Source organism: Aptenodytes forsteri, unplaced genomic scaffold, assembly GCF_000699145.1.
Source record: "Aptenodytes forsteri isolate BGI_AS27 unplaced genomic scaffold, ASM69914v1 Scaffold13, whole genome shotgun sequence".
Lineage (NCBI taxonomy): Eukaryota > Metazoa > Chordata > Aves > Sphenisciformes > Spheniscidae > Aptenodytes > Aptenodytes forsteri.
Window position 1 is genome coordinate 964,518 of NW_008794543.1, and position 21,826 is coordinate 986,343.

Below are 21,826 nucleotides of genomic sequence, written 5' to 3' on the forward strand. Positions count from 1 at the left end.
ATCATAATTAACATGCAGAAAGATAATTACGATGTGTTAGAAACATTTCTTCCAGAGAGCATTTTAATATAACCAGGCAGCCTCAGAAACACATGTAAGCATAACCTCTACCGACTGTAATTCAAACACAAGATTTGTTCCACTGGTTAACCACAACAGAAAGAAATTACTCTACCAGATCCTTCTCAGACTAGTGTTCCTCTTAAATTATACACTTATTTAGGAAGACAGAACAAGTTTACCGAAAAAATCTACAGTGCACAGAACTAAGCAGTGGCAAATAGGTAATGAACAAGGTCAAGTTTTTAATTTACTTAGATTTTAAACACACCCAGATAAGATAATTCTAATTCTGAAATCCAGAACACTGCACAAGACTATCTCTTACAAAGAATAATAAAGTTGCCTCTACTACCAGCACCATGGGAAATGGGTGGGAGAGTGTAAAGCCTAAGGGTTTAAAAAAAAAATTAAAAATAGCAAGACTGGTTCATAACTCATATTTGTAATATTTCTATGGTTCTATTTATATGTATTACAGTGGATAGGTTTTGAAAGCCACAGTTAGTATCTAGGGCTCCACTTTGTCACTATGAGATAATATGAAATACAGATCAGTCCCAAATATGATCTATTACTCCCAGTGCTAGCAGGGCAGAAGGCAAGAAAACCTGTTTATTGATTTATTGATTCTACAGGAAAAATCTAGGTTATCACCAGGAGTGCAGCAGAAATCAGACACTGATACATTTTCCTAATTTTCTCTGCTTGGAAAACCAACTGAAGCAGTTGCTCATGGAGTCCCAGGGCAGTTTTATTGACGTATAGGCTGAAGTGAATGAACGAATGTACCAGGTGGATATTCGCTGAAGACAGCCACAGCTGACTGTCAGTGAGGAGTATCGGGAAACAGGCAGATAGAATTGGGCAGAGTACAGAAGATTGAGAGTACAAAATGATGCGAGATTACTTTCAAAAACATGCAGTTGGTTACCCCACAAACAGGATATGTAAGGTCACAGTAATGAGCTGGAAAAGAACACAGAGATGGATCAGCAAATTAGTTTTAGCAAATGATCCCTCTCCCTCCTACCCGCCAAGCAAAATGGTGCTGGCATGGCACGGGAGTGCCAAGGGCTGGAGGGGTAAAGCACAGTGTCTTATGGGGACAAGGGGCAGTGGGAGCTATAGCCCTACTACACTCAATTTTCACTGTTCATGTACTCTTGCCCACAAATAAAATAGTAATTGATTCAGCGCTGAGTCACGTTAATAGAATGAAAGTGCAGGATTTTGCATTACTCCTGCCATATTGATAAAATACTCCATTATACACATCAAGAAAAAAACTTTCACAGCTAGAGCTACATAATTGTATAGTTACATGAAAATAATTTCTAAATATTCCAGTTGGCTTAATTTTATAATAGTACAGGTACAGAAACATATTGGCCAGCCACTGTTTTTACTTAGTAACAGGTATTACAGTAGACTTTACAAATAATTTTGTATTGAAATCGTATCTAAATATTTTAAGTTTTGTCCTTTCATTTGCCTAAAATAGTTTATTACTGAAATTCTTAGCAGAAACTTATATGCAAGATAAGAAAAGTCTTTGCAACATTCTAAATTTCTGCGCTCTCAATGGACAGCAAAAGTGAATGGTAAAACTGAAGTGTTGATTTCCCCCCTGCCCCTCTAGGGAATGTCTGATTTTAAAATCTATAGATTGAATAGGTATATACTAACTAGTATCTGGTAAATAACAAACAAACCAAAGCCATTCCTTCTCATTATGTCTAAATAAGACATATCCAATGTTCAACAACTCTGTTTCATCTGTAATACCATGTAATTCAGAGTTAATGTACCTAGCATGCAAAATTGCCCAAGCATACACTGCAAACCTCAGGTGTCCTCTCTGAATAAACAACTTAAGAGCATTATGAAATATGATTCTGTATTTGCAGAATCTTTGCTGTACTGCATTTCACAAATAGGGTGGTACAAAATCCAGTGATAGCAGGGAACGTCTACTCTGCTCTGGACCAGGAGCCCCATATACAGCCAGGGGTGGCATACACAATACACAGTAGCTATTAAAATGTAACTCTCTATTTGACCCTTTTTAGCTTAGTCATACAGGCAAATGAAAGCAGTAAAAGATACAAAATCAAAACAATATGTTTTGATTAATGTAATTTGTATTTCTAGATAAAGACTTCCTAATTTTTCTGTCAATTGAAATTTTTGTTGTGTGCAAGATCCAACACTGCACAGAACTCAACTCTTGCCTTTGGTACATAGTTTACATCACCTAGAAGCTTCCAATCTTGTTCTGAGGTGCAACGCTTGTTACTTTGTGCCACGCGATACTAACCTGAAAAGTTAGGTGTTTGCTTTTCTATGTATACACACATATATACCCTCCCACTTTACAAAAAAAGCATTTTGAAACAGACAATAAACTGGAAACTGGCTTTCCAATCAAGTGTCTTTCAGCATTTGAAAAGCTTCACTGGCAGGTAGCTTCACATAGAAAAACTGATCCCAAAGAATGAACGATGCTATACATCAGAAATAGATTAAGTGCATGCCTGAAAACCTTGCTTATTAACGTACTACTTAAAAAGATGCAAGCACCCCTTGCTAATAAGCACCTATACTGATTTCGGCAGAAGTTACTTCAAAATAAATGTTAGTCACTGCCCTGTGTCTCATGTCAGTGAATATATTTATGCTTTCTCACAGTGTAACCCACGCAACTGACTTAAAAAAGCAGAAAGAGTAACATCAAATCCTCATAGATTTACAGTAATTATAACTATAGACATGCACTTTAAACTCTTAGTGAAAATAATACATACAATTCACTGTGATCAAGCTTGTAAGTATATAACTACATACTTTTTAAAAATAGGCAACAAGTCAGGAAGAGAGTCAGCCATATCCTACAACAGGCTGGATATATTCTACGTGTTTTTCCCTGTTCTTTTTTTCCTTCTTAAAGTAAAAGAGCAGAACCTAACATATACCTAGTTTCTTTAATTAAGAAATCACAATTATTTTTTTTTTACAGCTCTGAGAAGAAAACAGTTTTACAGTGTGTACCCCACAGACAATAATATTGTGGGGAAGGGGCCTAAGGATACTGTGCTTGCACTGGATGCAAAATATTACTCTTTAGATACCAACACAATACATGGCAGATGTTTAGGCTGGGATTCAAACAATTATTGAGTTTTTAGCTTTTACCTCCCGTATATCCTGGCTTTTTGGCATAGATTTCAGCCACATCTGAACCAAAAATATAGGAAAAGGGAGGTTAAAAGCCAAGAACTCCAGTACAAATCACATTTTGCCTCTCCCTACAGTTTCCCTTCTCTGTTTCCTAGAAACTAAAAAGCATCTAGATATAAAGTCCTGGCTGCAGTGAACCATAATCCCTGTAAAAAGAATTCAGAATTCAATCTGAAATGATGACACATAGCTTTACACATTACAGCTGTTATTATTTGGGTAGTGTAATCACTGCTATTACAAGCAGTAATTCTATCTTAAGACAAAGTGTTAATGTAACGTTAAGCAGTTGTGGAAAGCTGGTGAAAAAAGTGCAACTGTTATTTACTACTTATTATTACACATATTACAGTAATGACTAATTGAATATTTATCTTTAAGATGGATTTTACATGGAGACCACAATGTTAGGCAGCAAAAACTTAAAATCTGATGTTTATGAAGAAAACATCAGAATATGCATGTATGGTTAAACAGAGTAAAGTACTGTATTACATTTGATAAACGTAGTTTTCTTTAAATTCTATACAAAGGAAATAGATTTCACATACCTTTGAAATGTTACTTGATCGACTTGTGGAACGCCCTGGGGATTTGTCATTCTGGAAAGCAAAATTAAAAGATGAAAAAAGTTATGTCATTCAAATTCTGCCTAAGAAGAAGTTGTACTCTTTTTGTGATTGTGAGCGCACGGAGTTTCTCTTCCTCTACTTCTCTTCAGTTTGATTACTGACTGTACAATGGAAGACAGCTCAACAAATAAACCATTACAATATTCACGACGTACATCAGTAGAAGTTGAAAAAAAGTTCTGTAAGGAATTAATGTTAGCACTTAATTACTGTTGGTTTATTTTGTGGGGGGTTTTTAACAACATTTTGAGCAAAAGATTAATGTATCATCACAGCTTCTCATGAAAACTGGTACTCTTGCATGAACAGGAATGTTTCATGACAAATAATAAAGTCCACCTAGCTACACTGGACACATCCCTGCTCAAAAAGTTGAATTCATCCTTTCAGGAAAATTAAAACAGTACTAGATGACTTCCTGGCCAGACATGTTCTGAGAACAACAAATTGCAACCAGTCATAGATGTAGTTCAATTTAACACCCACCCCTCCACCCACTCTCACCCACATACACACACAAACAAACACCGCAGGCTGAAGTCCATTAATAAGTATATGTTGAATAGCTACATTTCTAGAGCACAACTTTTTTTGCTGGTAATTCAAAGGAGGAAGTGAAGTAGTGGTTCAATAATTTGTTCAGTATTTACACTTTCCCAGCAATAGATTCAGCTTCATTTACACTGAAAAGGTAAAAGATACTTCAGAAACAGTGCTCATCCCTTTGGTAAATGCACATGTCTTAGGGAGGTCACGGAAGTGTTTTTCTCAGCACTGAGAATGTAGGTTCAAACACTAAGGTGAAATATTCATATAAACAAGATTGATTTTTACCTAGAAGGGGTTGAACTAGATACCATTTGTGCAAAATTGTTAAATTACTTACTCGGGGGTGGCGGGGGGAGAGGGGAACAAAACCCGAAGTAGACTTTTCACCTGTGCAGCTTAATTTGCAATGCATGCATCACTGTGGCCACATACATGAATAATTTCATGCATACATGTCCATAAAAGGCTTTCAACTTGACTGTGACCCATTTCTCCTCATCCTTCATTTAAAGAACTACAGAAAAATACAGAAGCTGCCAGTTAAAAAAGGCTAAATTTCCTACTCCACTAATGCGCATGTCTAGTCTAGAAATTAGTATTTCCCCAATAACTTGTAGCACAGAACAGTTTTGCAATGGCAAAAATGACAAAAAAAACCCAAACCCTTACGCAGTTTGTCAGCAAACATTTAGGAAAAAACACTTTGCCATTTTTATATTAAAAAAGCTGCTTTGATCTCAACCCCTGTAAGCACACCCATATGAAAAATAGTTTCAAACCTACTTCTTGTTTCATGTATCTACTGTATCCCTCTTCCTTCAGACTGTAGGTAGCTTATGTTTTTGTTCCATCCCTCAGCACCATCAATTTTTTGCACTGCAAATATTAATATACTGAACGCCCTCTCTTTTACTTTGTCTTCATCAGCACTAAGTAGCACAACAGACTCTTGCCCTCAAAAAACTAGCACCGTTGAACTCCCTGACCATACATCATTCTCCATTTTATTCTAATATGGGAAATTCTCAGGACTTAACCACCTTCAGGTTTGTGTGTCAGAGTTTCTTCTTTTTTAGGAAGAATTAAAAAAATATATTCTTCAAGTTATGCACGCATTTATTACATCTTGTCCTTGAGGTTGGCCCTGCTTTGAACAGGGAAGTGAACCAGATGATTCCTTCTGACCTGAAGTATTCTATGATTCAAATATTACTTCTGTGATATATTATCCACTGTAGCTTTGCTAATAAATTAATAATTGCTTATCCTTTCTAGACAACATTAAATATATACAGTTTTGAATGTCTTCATTTATATCCATAGAAAATACACTTTGGATATTCTGGGTCAACGTTCAGAGAAGCTCTGCTTTGACCTCAAAATAATAGAAGTTATGGACCCATGAAATTAATTCCCCTTTTGCGGTTAGAAATTTTGAATGGGGATCATAGCTGAGAAACTCCCTGCTAAAAGCATGCAACCTTTATCCTCCATCACTTGGACTAAAGAAATATTTTGTATTTTCTGACAGTGTAGTGAACTCTGGAACTCTAACTTCCTTTCTTTTAAGAATCTGTCATCCAAGATTCATTTTCAAAATCTGTTTCCTGACTACAGCTCTCTAGCCTTTTTACATGATCCATTCTTCACTATGGCACATATCTCCTTCACTTCAGTTACAACAAGCTCCTGACCCTCTAACTGAAAACTAGCATCCACGCTGTGCAAAGTATTAGCTCATACACCGAATGGTCTAAGTTGAGAGAAAGTGTGCAGGCTCTACAGTTTTTGGACAAATAAATAAATAAATAAATAAATTTAATCACCATTTCCAAGTTCAGGTATTTCATGGTGATTTATCCTGAAGAGCGCATAAATAAAACACAAAATGTTGCACTAAATAACCGTACATAAATCAAAGACAGAATTCTTCATTCAAGTTCACATTGAACTCACATGACTGTTCATACAGAGAAAGAACAGAATATATAGAAAAGTTATGAAAAAATCTGTTTTGAAATCTGTCCTTAAAGAATGTCTGTGTGCTTCTATTTTAATGGTTTATCTTTGCAAAGTACTCACATTGTTAAGAATAATTGATTCCTCTTCTTACTGTAAGTGAAGAGGAACTGTCTTTATTGAAGAACATTTTTCCTACAAGCTTGCTAAACACTAATAAAAAGATTTTTTTTCCCACACATTCAATATTAATTTACATTTGAAAGGTTATATCCAAAGAAATATATGTTCAAACGTCTCTACGTATTTTTGTGCATCAGGGAAATGTCTTCTCATGTCCTTCCAATCAGATTATTTCAAAGAAAGTAGCATCCACCTTTTAGAATTAACACTTCTCAGCAGGAATAATTTAATGTTTTATTTAATGTCTATAACTACGGCTCTTGATCTCCCTGACTGAGTTTTCTAAATTTACACATACAGAGGTCTGGCCCTTGAGCAAAGTAAAAAAAATATTCAGAGAGACCCCTTGCTAAAATTCTCAAACTGTCTCTTTCTCCAGTCAACAAAACGGCAAAACACTTCTTTCCAAGACTCTTCCTGGCCATGATAGGAACAAGCTTTTCAGATTGTATGTTGTATTATACAGCCAAAAAAACACACACTGGAATGCCTCTCCTTATTTCCAGACATCCTGTACCACCAATATCTCATCTCTTCTGTCTTGTGTTACGTCTGGCAAACACTCATCAGGTATATCTTCAAAACTGTAATAGCACAGAAACAAGTTCCTTTAACTATTCCACTGGAATATCAAGAAAAATCAGTCTGTGCTTGTAAATTTCCTAAGAATTTTTTTTATTTACAAGGATATCATTGAAAATGCAATTCAAGCTTCAGTATAAATTCTGGGAGGAAGACAAAAGAGAAATAATGCCATGAAATTTCAGATTATGACATGTTCATGAAACTGCTTTGGGAGGAATGTTATATGCACCTGTCCCACCACATCATACCAAGAAACCAACTCCGGTTGTAATACGGAATTAAAAGAATTAAAAACAAAATAATAGCTAAATCTCTCTTTTTGTGTCAGTAAACCACCTAAAATCTAATTTTAGCACAAGACTGGGTTCTTGAACTGATTTTTTTTTTGCAGTGACCAGCTAAAATTTAAGCTCATTAAACTTTCTGATGCTTAAAGATACAGTTTTTCCCAGCTTGCAAATGTGACTTACGTTGCTAACAAACAGTATTTTTATTAAAGCAAGAGAATAAACAGGCTAGTAGTACCAAATTCCTAAAATACTGCTGTAAACAGTTCAGACTCTTATTCTAAAGAGGAAAGTGGTAGATTATCTGGTTGTTTTCTGACTCGCACTAAATTTTCATACAGACAGTTAACGATTTCAAGTCCTGCTGGGTAGCAAAGCACATTTTAAACTAACTAATCCATTTGTCTGGTTTCTTTTCCTTAGCTGTCCATTGCTCTGCTCTGGCTCTGAGCATCACTCAGGCTGAGCCAGGCAGCTTGCTAACAGATTGCACTTCACCTCTCTGAAGAGAGCACAATAGCATCAAGAACTAATCACAGTTTCTCAACTCACAGGAGAAAACCAACAACTTCTCTCACACACATACACCCAACCCACCCCCCAAAAAAACCCTTTGCACAAAATATTTCGCCTTTGTTTTCTTTTCTGTGGGCTCTAACCTTTTCATCCCAGTGATGCAACATGCTGCTTCACACATCTGCACACAGTCCTCAGGCTGAGAGTTCTGTACATGATTGTAACGACAGATTTTCTTCTAGAAGTCATATCACAACATATCACAAAAACAAATGTCTCCTAAATGTAAGCACAACACAAGCCAAATGGACATGGTTTTGCCTGCCTAAGGTCTCTTTCCACCTAGTGCCTCCTCACTGCATCCACGCAGGAGCCTCCTTTCGCCACCTTTTCACTTCTGGAATTTTGAATAGGAGCAGAAACTGCTTTCACTTTACGGCCTGAGCTATCAGATATGTAGATGATCTCAACTAGCAGTGTCAGTCGCTGGAAATCTAATAAGCAGGAATTAACATTAAAATTGATGAGCAGACTCGATATATTTATTTCAATACCTTAACATGAAAATGGAAAGACAAAAACACAAAACAGGCAACATTTGCTTTAACTGATATACAAAAACTCCAGTGCCCATAATTAACTGACATAAACACACTGTGTAATTACTGGGCATCATGTATAATTTCACTGTGGAACCCAGAATGTTTTCAATACCAAAGAACAGCTGGGTTCAAAGTGCCAACTCACAGAAGAAAAGTCCGCTGGGAATATTAGAGACTGTGATGCAGATGCAACCCTGAATTAGAATAACAATAAAATATAAATAATAATAACAATTAAGAATAAATAAATAAAATATCAACAAATACATATAGTATAATATGTATTGTTTATATTATATATACTATATCACATCTCTCTATATATAAATAAAACATCTAAATTGATATAACCTCTGTATATCTATCTATGAATGTATTTATAGGTAGAGATTTGTAAATGTATTCACTCTTTTCCTAGTTATCTGCTACCGGGCACGGCCAGAGCCAGGATAACAGCGTCTCCCACGGTATGGCTATTGTTACATTATTCAATAACTATTTCACAGTTTCTCGTGTTGGCGTCTAAATTATTAAAACAAATACAAGTATATACATATTTATTTATGACTATTTATACCAAGGAGATAATGACAATGTTACTACTGACAGAGCATACAAGCTGTCTCTTGGCCAGTTCGGACTTGGCCAGCCTCTTCTCTACAGGAAGGAGGGGCAGGGGGAAATCTGTTGCTGGTGATAGCATCCTAACACCTGTCAGAGTAACTGGCAATTTCTGAACACCTTTGATGTGGGGAATTTGAGTCCTGGAACGAACTCAAAGCAGATTTTAGCCCTAAAATAATACTGAGAAAGCAGCTCATCATGAATTGACAGTCATCTTTTATTATTCATGGAATTATTTTCTGTGCTGTTACATATTTTATCTGAGTTTTTCATACTTTCAAATATTCAACAGTTAGCCATATAACTCCTCTTATAAATTAATCCTACCACTAAATCACCAAATATAAAACTATTGGTAGTTAAGTCTGTATTTGAAAATGTAAGAAAATTTATTTCCCTTCTTTGTAAACAAATAACTTGCCATTCTAATAAATTTTAACTTCACTAAGAAGTTCAACATTCATGTCAAATCATCTACAAGGTCACTAGGCAAAAAGCCTGTGGAGAAGGTAAATCTAAACAGGCTGCAGTTCTATATTGTAAATTACAGCTGTACAAAACCAGCTGATTATCAAAAACAAAGCTTCTGAGGATATCGAAGCATTTGAAACATGCCATTCTAACTGTCATCTGTGGAAACAGACTACATAACCCAGTGTGACATAAAGAAGTTAGTTTTGTTACCCTAGAAGTTGCATATTTTCCATATTTGTATGTGGGTAGAAGAGCACATAGCAATGATCAAAGAACCTCCCTATTAGTGGGCTCTTGAGTAACCTTACTTAAGAATAATGTACAGGTGCTTTACTTGTCATATGTCCTGTTACTGTCGTTGTTTAACCTCAGCCGGCAACTGAGCACCACAACTAAAACATCGTTGTGTTATCAACATTATTCTCATACTAAATCCAAAACACAGCACTGTACCAGCTACTAGGAAGAAAATTAACTCTATTGCAGCCGAAACCAGGACAGTATCCAGGAGGCATGGACGGGGTTACTTATTTTGCAACTAAGATATCTTTGTGGCCAGATTTGCAGCACATAAGACCATAAAAATTGCACGTTGGTACTTTATTGGTACAATAAGGTCTGGAGTTAAACATTTTAGGAAGTTATTTTCTTCTTCACCATTTTTTCTTCTGAACAGCAATCCAGAATGCCACCAACTGCATGGCACAGACATATCACTGCGTTACTTATAGCTGCTTCTTGCACTGGTATCTCTAGTGGGCTAGGCTCCTTTCCTCTCATTTCTTATACTATCTTACTCCACATCATTCTCACTGGACTCAGTGTAGCAGCTTTTTTTTAGTGTAAGCTGCTAATAAACATGATAAATATATCAGAATCTGATCCACCATCCTTTTGAGTTGAAAATGCTCATTACAATTTAACGAGGCTTAGAGCAATTTCCATCACAGGCCAAGATGAGTCAATAGCATATTGCTGTTACAACATAAGAGTTTCACGGTGATGCTTCTACGTGCAATTACATGGACAACTTCCATGTTACAACATTCGGTTACTTTCTCTGTAGTGCACAGATGTACAAGGTCAAAACTGTTCTAAAAACGGGAATAAATACACCATTACATTTAAAAAAAAATCCAGCATTGAATCAACCTTGAAGCACAGCACAGGCGTGCATAGAATACAGTCAGAAAACAGCACGTACTAAACACTCACCTGACATAAGTGCAATTCCTTTAATAGCTCACATAAAGAGCCAGATTTTACTTTGTTGTACCATACTTAGCAAAAGTGAAAAGTTCCTAGAAATCCTTGCCAAAATGACAAATGAAACAATCATGAAGTCGGAAATAAGTTCAACACAAATCAGTAAACAGACGTGTGTCACGTAGCTGCCCTTGAGCGATCATAAGAAGCTAGCCAGAAGCTTTTATCGGAAAATTATTTCTCGTAATGCCTAATACTAAGAGAATGAGGTTAAAGGAACAAAACTGAAAATAAAATAGGCCGTGATTTCAGAAGATCAACATATAAGGGTGAGCAAGAGTCTTACAACACAGAAACCATACACAGCAGTCAAAGGGTCATTAGTACCTCCTGCTTTCTAGGAGCAAAGTGAACTTGTTCCTACTGCACTTAAGATAACCAGGAATTGAGGGCTGGAAGTGGCTCTGATTTCCTTCTGCACCTGCAGACCAAGAGGAGCCATTTGATTCAGTTCAGAGGCTGAAGGAGATCATGTCCCTTCCCTCACTGAACACAAGAAAAGAACTTGAACAAATCTTTAAAACTGATCTAAGAATCATCTTCCACACTTCTCTGCTGCAGATTACATACTTCTTCATCCGAGTCAATCAAATGCAGTGCAACAATCCAGCCCCAGCTCCACATGACTCAAGGTTTGAGCACTTGGAACAAGTTACCACAGGGGAAGTTTCCCATGTACGCTATTTTATGAAGTTCCAGCATATAAAAAATATCACAAACTGCCTACATATCCTTCAGCAACAGAACATCCTTCAGAAAGTATATTTGAAGCAGACAAGATCCTGTAACACCCTGACTTGAAGTATGATATGTTTTTGTGTCCAAAGCATCAAATTATTAAAATACCAAAGAGCATTGAGGGGATTTGTCAAAACAAATGTGAATAAGAAGTACCAGTATTTTGCATTGTTTGATACAATGCATCACATTTTTGATAAATCTCTCCACTTACCTCTGCTAGGAGGTGAAACGTATATGTTGCTCAGGATAGACTTAGGCAATAAGCAATACACTGTTGTGTAGCAACAGCCTGGTGCCAGTGGATCTTTCTGCCTCCTCCGATCTAGGGCAACATAGCGGATCGCACCTACTGGCAGAGAGGTTCATGGTGCTCTTCTTTTCAAAAAGAAATCAGTGTTCTATCACCCAGCTCATTTCCAAATGACACTATCATCAGAAACTATGGACACCAATATACTAACCAGTCTGTAGGTTAACATACTCTAACAAAACATAATTTCACATGACTCTTTTCATTTTTTAAGTAGATGTGAAATTTCCATATGCTCCTAGTTTCACCCACTGAATTCATCAGCTGACTAACAATGTCAGGATTTTTTTTCAAACTAACCAGGTTTCATTTACCCTTTTGCTTACTTTAACCTTAAGAAAAATCACAAGCATTTAATCCAAGGTTGTTCTCTATGATGAGGTATTCTACATCACTCTCAGTATGCAAAAATACACATCTAAAATGTGTATTTCGGGAACTGTTTGGTGAACACCAAGCATCAAGCAAAATGCTGCATGAAAAACCTACTGTAATTAGCTGCCTTTGCTCTTCAGTTTATACCTGGGGCTGGGGGTAAGGGGGAGAAAAAGAAAAAAGGCTGCCAAAACGATAGTTCCTAGTAGTACTTTTCTAACAAGATACAAGTGATTCCTGTCTTTATCCAAAGCTGACCACATAGTTAAAAATTAAAAGCTACAAAGATAGATATTGGACAGGTGAAACTTGCCATTACCTTTTTATTAAAAATCCACAGGGAAAAAGCAGAGGAAGACTATAATTTAAAAATCAACAAGCTGCTTAGTCTGTACTCTAATGACATACCTTGGTATGATCAAGATGGATGCAATACTATTCGCAAATGGAATTAAATGAAAAAAATGCAAAGAGGGTTAATATTAATTACACCTGAAGAAAAGATTAAAAAAAAAAAAATAAAAACAGAAAAAGGCAAATACAAAGGAAAAGAGATGGAGTGGAAAATAAACATGGGAAAATGTTTTCCCCATTGTGTCAAAATATGGAACCACATAAAAAGTAAAATTTTCCCTATGCATACAGGCATTTAAAAGAGCTACTTATTTAGAGTCAAAAGAGTAACCCACAGGGAGGGAGAGTAATCGCATGAATTCATTACTGTTAGTTTTTTACCAGAGAACTGTGCGCATATTGACACTCAATACAAGGCTCTAACTTCTCTGACACAGTGTCTATAGAAGATTTACTTGTCACATTTAAAAACAAATCTTGGCCTACAAACACCTTACTAATGTGTTTGTTTTCCACTGATATTTGCCAAGATACTTCTCTTCAGCAAAAATACAGAGCTTTTTATTGTTACTGTATCAATGTCTAACTACAGCCTGTTTAATTTCTACCATCTCACTACATTAATCAGAGCACTTTAGTCATAACAGGTAGCAATATAATTTGTGATAGATTTCCACATGTCAAAACCACTTTCTGCTACTTGGTTGCTAATGTCTAAATTACCTGGCAATTAGAAACAACCTGCATGATTGCACTAACACTCGATCTACATTCATTTATTACTGGAGACATGCTATGGGAGATTTTGTGTTTGGGTGTTGTTGATAAAGATACCTTACTTTGGAAAATTGCAAATGTTATTTTCATACCTTTTTTTCTTGGCATTACTCAGCTATAGAAAATGAAGACAAGCACCAATTTTTATTTTTTTTCTATAAAATACAAATGCAACAAACAGTCTGCAGGCTTTACTTTGTCAATCTGTTTTGCTAATGTATGACTGTCAGTTCAGCTTTGTTTTATTACTTGTACATAGGTGTGACGCATATGTCACTGTACATCTCTGTTTCAAATATGAAATAAACCAACTATTTAATTATCACTTATTTTCACACTGTGTTACCCTCCTTAAATGGGTTTGACACATGGAGCAAGAAAGTGTAATAGAATCCTCCTCACTATGACAGCAAATTATCATTTTGTCTCTCTTCTATGATGAGCAGAAACACAACACAACAAATTTCACTGCAGCATTCTTAAATCAAATGGTACTGTCATTTACATGTTACTATAATTTACAGATAATGTATTTAAGCATTTCCATCCTTGATCAATAAAGATCTGTTTTTTCGTTCCGCCATGTATTGATGCCAATTTTAGTACACTAGCCACTCTATTTATTTTCCAAAGCTCCCAGTACACCATGAAACTTTACTTTTCCATAAGACTCTCAGTGAGTCCAAATAGTCAACTTGGTCTTCTCACCACCATCTCCAATCAATGTTAATCCAATTATCAGTCTGAATGCTCCTTATTTTTCTCTTATGAGTGACATCCTTTCCTCATCCTTCAGGATGGTTACCCAAACATCTGGTCTCTGCAAAGATCCTCTCTTGTATGAACATTCTTGGTGGTCAGTATACAAATTTCATCAAATAGTATGACATGCATTCAGTTTTCTCTTTGTTAAGTATGACTATATGCATTTTTTTTTAATTGAAAATACAAACTAACTTGTTTCAGAAGCCGGAATTCAGAGGCCACTTTGTTGTCTGCCAATTATTGTGACCTGCTGGATTCCAGTCAGTTAGTACCAGAGATGAAAGACTCTGAGTGGCTAACTACTTGTCTAACAGCCAAATGTTTATCAAAGGACAAAAGATTAATTAAATACACAAAGTCAAAGTGCCTTAATTACAACAGAACTATAAAACATTACTTGATTATGTGCTGTACATTCAAATATCACCATTTTTATACCTTTTATCTAATTACAAGTGTTATGTCTTCTGTGTTCCTTTAAACCATGAACTCAAACTCCTTCAAGTAAAAGGGAAAATGAAAGGAAATAGCATTTTTCCCAGTCCCCTAAAGGATATCCAAGAATTCAAATCCTTTAAAGTACAGGTGCCACCTTTCATTGGCCAATTTGATTCATTATTCAGCCTAAACCCGCTGATCTCTAACTGCAACAAGAATAGAAGCAAAACTATAAATAATTAAGTTCTTGACCATAAGTCCTAAGTGCTAAGTAATAATGCTGAGAAAAAATAATGGAAACAGAACTGGACAAAGAACAATACTGTTTGAGTATACGCCTGGCTTCTGATATGCAGCAAACCTGTATCTCAAGGATCTCCACGTGCGTAACAGAAATGTGCTTGTAAGCAGAATACTAGAGCTCACAGAAAATACTGACATTAGATAAGAGTGGGATTAAAAGAATTTACATTGAACCCTGGTGATTGCTACTGCTGGATGCAGCTGAAAAATCAGAAATGTTACCAGCTAAATAATTTAATTCTGTACGAGCAGGCCCAGATTCAAAGGCCCACAACTCTTAACGCTATGGGCTTAGCATGTCTGAAACCCTAAAATCATGAGCTGAAAATATCAAATGTAAGGACATGAAGGAATTTTATGCCAGTTGAATCCGAGATGCGCATAGATTCCACAGATACATTCATCAGCATTTTTCCTACCTCTTCTGGAAATCACAAAATTCATCTTAATGCTAAATTAACTGAGGTTAATAAATAATTAAACAGTTTTGGGCTTATCGTTTAATCTAATTATCTACCCATTAGTTTAGTCATTACGTAGTTTGTGATTTTCAACATAAATTTGAACATTGCAACCCCTCCCTCTTCAAAAATCGAAGCAAAACATAAACTTTAGCGCTTGAATGACAAAATTCTTATAACAATTCTTCTCAATCAAGCTCTATATGAAATTTCATGGAGTGATATATTTATTCACACTAAAATGTGTAGAAAATTTGGAGGAAAGACAGCTTCAAGTTAAAATATGTATCCACAGCCACTTATCTCTGCTTCAGAACTAATACTGAAGTTCATTCAAATCTTATTTCTATGTACTTTGATCCAGCGATCATCATCCTTCATAACTGATGGGATCCACCTTCAAGGTAATACAAACTTTCCTACTGTGAAGTTTCCATATATGCTATCACAGATCTTTATTACATAAATGATCATTTTTGTTTACAGGTAAACTTTGTCTCATTTGCATCTCTAAAGTTACTGAGTCTGCTCATAAAGAAGTTAGCAGCAGAAATTAATAGTAGTTTATTACTGCACAAACCCAGAAATGTGTCATTTACTCCAATCCTTGGAAGAGCTTCCATGACAAAGACTAGATCCTTGTTTCAGTTACATCTGGAATATTTTAGGACAGCAAGGTTCAGGATCCAGGCCAAAATTAATATTTTTTTCTTTGCCTTCTGAAATATTCAGTACATTCATTAGAGGAAGGATACTGTAGAAATTACAATTAAATTGGGCTTATTTTTAGAACTCACATGTGTACCTATTGCTATATATTCATTTATTCAGCCAGGGGATCGAGGAAAACTATTATACAAAAGGTTTTTTGTTTTTTTTCTTCAAAGCTACCCTAATGTTTAATTGAAAGGCCCAATCTTGATCCTATTTTCCACTTAAAATAATGCAAGTAAAAAGAAGCGTGGAACACAGTATACACCTATTTCTTAGCAGACTTGCCCAGCAAGTCATACATATTCATGACAGAAGCCTTTTACAGGTCTTTTATTCCCAGACAGACATGACCTACATATTCAGCCTCAAAGATGTATTGAGAGAGGGACATGTACAGCACACCATTTACTGATTACTCCTTCTTAGCAGATTTTGTGTTATAACAGAAACCTCTCAGATGGAAAGAGGAACACTGAGGGGGAAAGAATGAGGAAGTTTGGGGAAAACAGATAACAGGGAGACCATCCTGGGGAAGAGAAACAGCTACCCTGTCTTAGGCAAGGGAAAATTTTACCCTTGAGAGCACAATTTCTGATTCCAGATGTGACTAATAAATGAATGAACAGAAAAATAAAACCAAAATATAAGAAGCGGCTCTGCCAAGATATCTGATTAGCTATAATGCAAAGGCATTGTAGGCAGTTGTTAATTCCTCCCAGTCAGACCTTCATGCCCAATAAAAAAAGTCCTTGGCATAATTAGGACAGACAATAATTCAAACTTTCCCAGAGTGGCTATACATAACTACTTACCAGAATATAGAAGAGACTATATTTATTTTATTCATATCTGTTAATTACTGTATAGAATTCAGACTAATGTGGTGGGAGTAACATCCTGACACTGCAATTGACTCGAGTATTTGCACACAATATTCTATGCATTTATGTGTGTCTGTCTTCAAAGGCTCTAGCTGTTAAAAACACCGCTGAAATTATCTAGTCTCTTATTCATGAAACATTTTAATTACTGTCTTAGATATCAGTTAATACCTTACGCTTTGCATATTTTCCCATTACTGCAGGCAACAATGAAGCGTGTGTGATTCCATTCTATTCTTTTCTGTGCTTTCTCACCATGGAATTCTGCTTTTATAGTCACAACACGTAATGTGAAATAACATTACACACAAATCACTATTGTCACTTTCTAAACAGATACCACACCTTCTCTCATTTCACTGTAGTAGGTCTTCAATGTGATAAATGCTCTAGATTTTTAGTCTTCAGTGAAATTCCAGACTTCCAGCGGTCCATGTTGGAAAGGACTTCAAGTACAGTTTTACTATTATAAGAAAATAAACAATATTCTGCCACTTGTATCTGAAGCAGGTCTTTAACTGGTGACTTATGCAGTGTCATAGAATCATAGAATCATAGAATCATAGAATCATTAAGGTTGGAAAAGACCTCTGAGATCATCGAGTCCAACCATCGACCCAACACCACCACGCCCACTAAACCATGTCCCTAAGTGCCTCATCTACTCCTCTTTTAAATACCTCCAGGGATGGGGACTCCACCACTCCCCTGGGCAGCCTGTTCCAATGTTTAACCACTCTTTCAGTAAAGACATTTTTCCTCATGTCCAATCTAAACCTCCCCTGGCACAACTTGAGGCCATTTCCTCTCGTCCTTGCACTAGTTACTTGGGAGAAGAGACCGACACCCACCTCGCTACAACCTCCTGTCAGGTAGTTGTAGAGAGCGATGAGGTCTCCCCTCAGCCTCCTTTTCTCCAGGCTAAACAACCCCAGTTCCCTCAGCCGCTCCTCATCAGACTTGTTCTCCAGACCCCTCACCAGCCTCGTTGCCCTTCTCTGGACACGCTCCAGCACCTCGACGTCCTTCTTGTAGTGAGGGGCCCAAAACTGAACACAGTATTCGAGGTGCGGCCTCACCAGTGCCGAGTACAGGGGCACAATCACTTCCCTACTCCTGCTGGCCACACTATTTCTGATACAGGCCAGGATGCCATTGGCCTTCTTGGCCGCCTGGGCACACTGCTGGCTCATGTTCAGCCGGCTGTCAACCAGCACCCCCAGGTCCTTTTCTGCTGGGCAGCTTCCCAGCCACTCTTCCCCAAGCCTGTAGCGCTGCATGGGGTTGTTGTGGCTGAAATGCAGGACCCGGCACTTGGCCTTGTTGAATCTCATACAGTTGAACCAGGTCCACTGAAGTCTTGGCTTATTCATCTCAGGTAGCGGTCCACATTTTGCAATATGATGCTCATAGAACATCCTCAGCAACACGTTATCTTTCAGATTTATGGGAACGAGGCCTCCCAACTCTGGCAAACATTGGCTTATACAGCTATAAAAACGCAGATGGTATTCAGGTGACTCTCTTTTAGATCTAAAAAACATCTTTAGCTCCAACTGATTTTTTTTCCCCTCATTCAGAAACAGTATTCTTGCCAATTATTGCTATAAACAAGCAAAGCAGGGCTTTCACAATCTGAGATACTAGAGACAAAATTATTACACAGAAGAGCCTCACAGAAAGGATTAAGGATTCAATTTTCAGTCCTCATTTTTTTTATTAAGCATTTAACTGATTACAAATGCTGAGTGATCAAGCAAAGACCAATGTAAAGGGATTAAATCTATTTATTTTTTTCTTTACCTGCTTCCAGACTTTAGTTTCTTTTAAAACTTACATGCACACAATTCAATTCCACAGAACTTGTGTTTTAACTTGGAAGGGCCATGGAACACTACCACAGAGAGTTGGAAACAGGACAGGTTAGGGAAAATGTCTATAGAGAAGCTGACAAATTCAGTATCTTCTTTGCTTTTCCCATTTCACAATAAAGACAAAGTATGAAGACGTAATGTCAATATTCCAATTTCGGTTCACCTTAGTTCTTTCCAAGCTCAGCTGTATGCTTCATCACTTCAGTAATAAACTTTTCCTTTCGTCTAATTCTGGACAATTCTAAATTTTCTAGATATCAATGATCCACTATTCCTACATGACTCCCAGTAGAACTTGGAACATATGGTTTCTTGAGTATGTTTCAAATACATATCCTGGTTGGGAGGTTAATTAAACTATGATTTTATCTGTTTTTCCAGTTGTAAAGGTCAGTATCTGGATTCAATCTACACTGAAATGAAATTAACCTTTTGCATTCAAAGAAAATAGATGTGCTAAAACCACTGAACTGTGATACAGCCAAGCACTACAGCACATAACTCAGCTTACTCATCCACGTTAGAGACAAACCGAGGAGGGAAGATAAGGACAAACTGACAGAACTTCTGAATATGGTGCCAATTAGCAGGATGAGGAATATAACCTCATACTGTGATTAGATGGAGAAATTTTACTGGCAATAAAAGATGAAAGTATAATCCCCAATAACAACAGCTCTGTTACGATTCCTCTTTTAAAATCAGTGCACACATAGTCTAGTTGGAAAGGATAGTGGAAGTCCTCTCCCTTCCTAGTACATGCAAAAGACAGTCATAACTACAGTCCCTGTGAACATGAACATCTCGGCCATCCAAATTCTGTCAGCCTGCACTACTCATAGTTAACACGAAGTGAGATCACTTCCTTCCCTATATTATGCTTCACAGGGAAATTGGATTAAAATATGCTCAGAAGGCCCAGATAAAAGACAGAAGATTAAGTGTTACACAAATAAAATATGTTAAGCCTCTGTGATATAAAGTATCTATAAGGCAAAGTATAATAGCTCTTTACATAAGGAGATGCATGTGGGAGAGAAGTCACGAAAAAGTCCCAGCTCTCCCTTGTACAATAGACAACGTTATATCCCCGGAGCTGCTCTCTCTCACTACGATATTTTCTCATGGTGCAAGTAATTGGCCTCTGCAATTAACTGGAAGGAAGAAGTAGCACAGCTGGATTTTCTTCCCTTCTCAGGTCTGTATATGAGCTGCTCAGTAAGAATCTCCAGAATGTAAGGAGAGAGAAAGTGAGATTATCTCATAATTGCAGAAACATTAGGGGACGCTTCCAGTTAAAAAACCTTAAAAGAGCCTTGCTGTCAGTCCCTCAGTTCTCTCACTGCAAAAATCAGCACCCGGAGCCCTGAATCAGCTACGGGATCTGAAAGATGCAAGGAAGAAATCCCCATCCTGCCTCTGAGATGCTCAGTCAGTAGCAAGAATCTATTCTTCCACTTTAAACGTAAAAAGAAATGATAGTTTTACATCACTTCAAATCACTTCTGCATTGCACTCCAACCTAAATTCCCGCTCTTTAAGTGCCACAGCGCATGCAGCTTTGAGTTCATATTTATATTAGCTTTTCAGTTCAGTTTTACAGTGCACTGCTCCAAGCACTATAATTGGTACATGTTCTTCTGTGGTACTAAGAAAACATGACAGGAAACAGGAGGAGAGAATGAGAAGCTGTATGTCTTTTACAAGTACCTACTGGAATCTGAGAGTAGATGTTGGGATATCAGTAACTTCCCTTGCATCCTAAAATAAATGTGTTCTAATCCCTGTAGTTTATTTAGTTATTTAATGTAGTCAGACATTCACCCGATAATCCATTAAGGTGCTCCCTTTACCAGCAGTGAGTCAGGCATCTGAGTTGTGCACTGATCTCCATGGCAACAAGCTTGTATATTTGGCAACTAAAAAACCTCGGTAAATTAAGGGTAATTTCCTCTCATCTTTTACTCTCAGGCACTTTAAAAAGCATAAAAAGGAACTAATGAGAAATATAATAAACGGCTCATGATATTTTTCATGATGAAAATGACACAAACCAGAACCACCAGGAAAAGGCAGCTTTATTCAAAGTTATTTATTTCAATGAATTAATTATGACAAGAATCATACCTGTCAAATGAACATTAGCTGGTGAATTGTTAGTTTATTAAGTATGCATTTGCAATGTATTGTAAACTGCCAGCTCTGCTGTAACAACCACTGTATAGAAAATCCACTATACAGTATATTGTATACTTAGGGTAGCCAAAAGAAAAAAAAAGCAGCGCTTTCCTCCCAAAGGTTCTTTGCCTTTGCCACACCTTTGCAAATTCATCTTGGCCACCATAAAAAATCATTTTCTTTTTAACCACTGACCACCTGTCATCTTTTCCTCTATTACGGCTCTAAGCTTCCTGTGAGACAGTTCATCAATTAAGCTAACCAAGGCAAGCAAAAATTCTTTTTTGAGGCTTTTCTCTGTATTTAGCCGATAGAATAATTGTTGAGGAATGGGTGACCTACCCAGGTCTGACCATGTCTGTGCAGCATTTCATATTCTGTTTAGCATTGACAAGTCGAATTCAGATAAACTTCCCAGGTCTGACCGTGTCTCTGCAGCATTTCATATTCTGTTTAGCATTGACAAGTCGAATTCAGATAAACAAAAAAGTACTGTAAATCTAGACTGTACATATATCTATTCAAAACTGCAGAGAAATTAATAGTAGTATTAATACTTATGAAAATGACTAAGATTCGTCTATACCCCTTTGGAGCTCAAATTCTTCAAGGTGGGAGTGTTGATCTGCTCGAGGGTAGGAAGGCTCTGCAGAGGGACCTGGACAGGCTGCATTGATG

General features: G+C 36.9%; 1 protein-coding gene across 1 annotated transcript in view; it reads right to left on the reverse strand.

The window, feature by feature from the left end:
- Window positions 1–21,826, reverse strand: part of MARCH1 (membrane associated ring-CH-type finger 1) — a 102,608-nt gene that overhangs the window by 48,462 nt on the left and 32,320 nt on the right. The window contains exon 2 of the mRNA XM_009272314.1: window positions 3,852–3,902. Coding sequence (XP_009270589.1) covers window positions 3,852–3,902 — 51 coding nt within the window. The remainder of the gene's footprint in view (window positions 1–3,851; window positions 3,903–21,826) is intronic.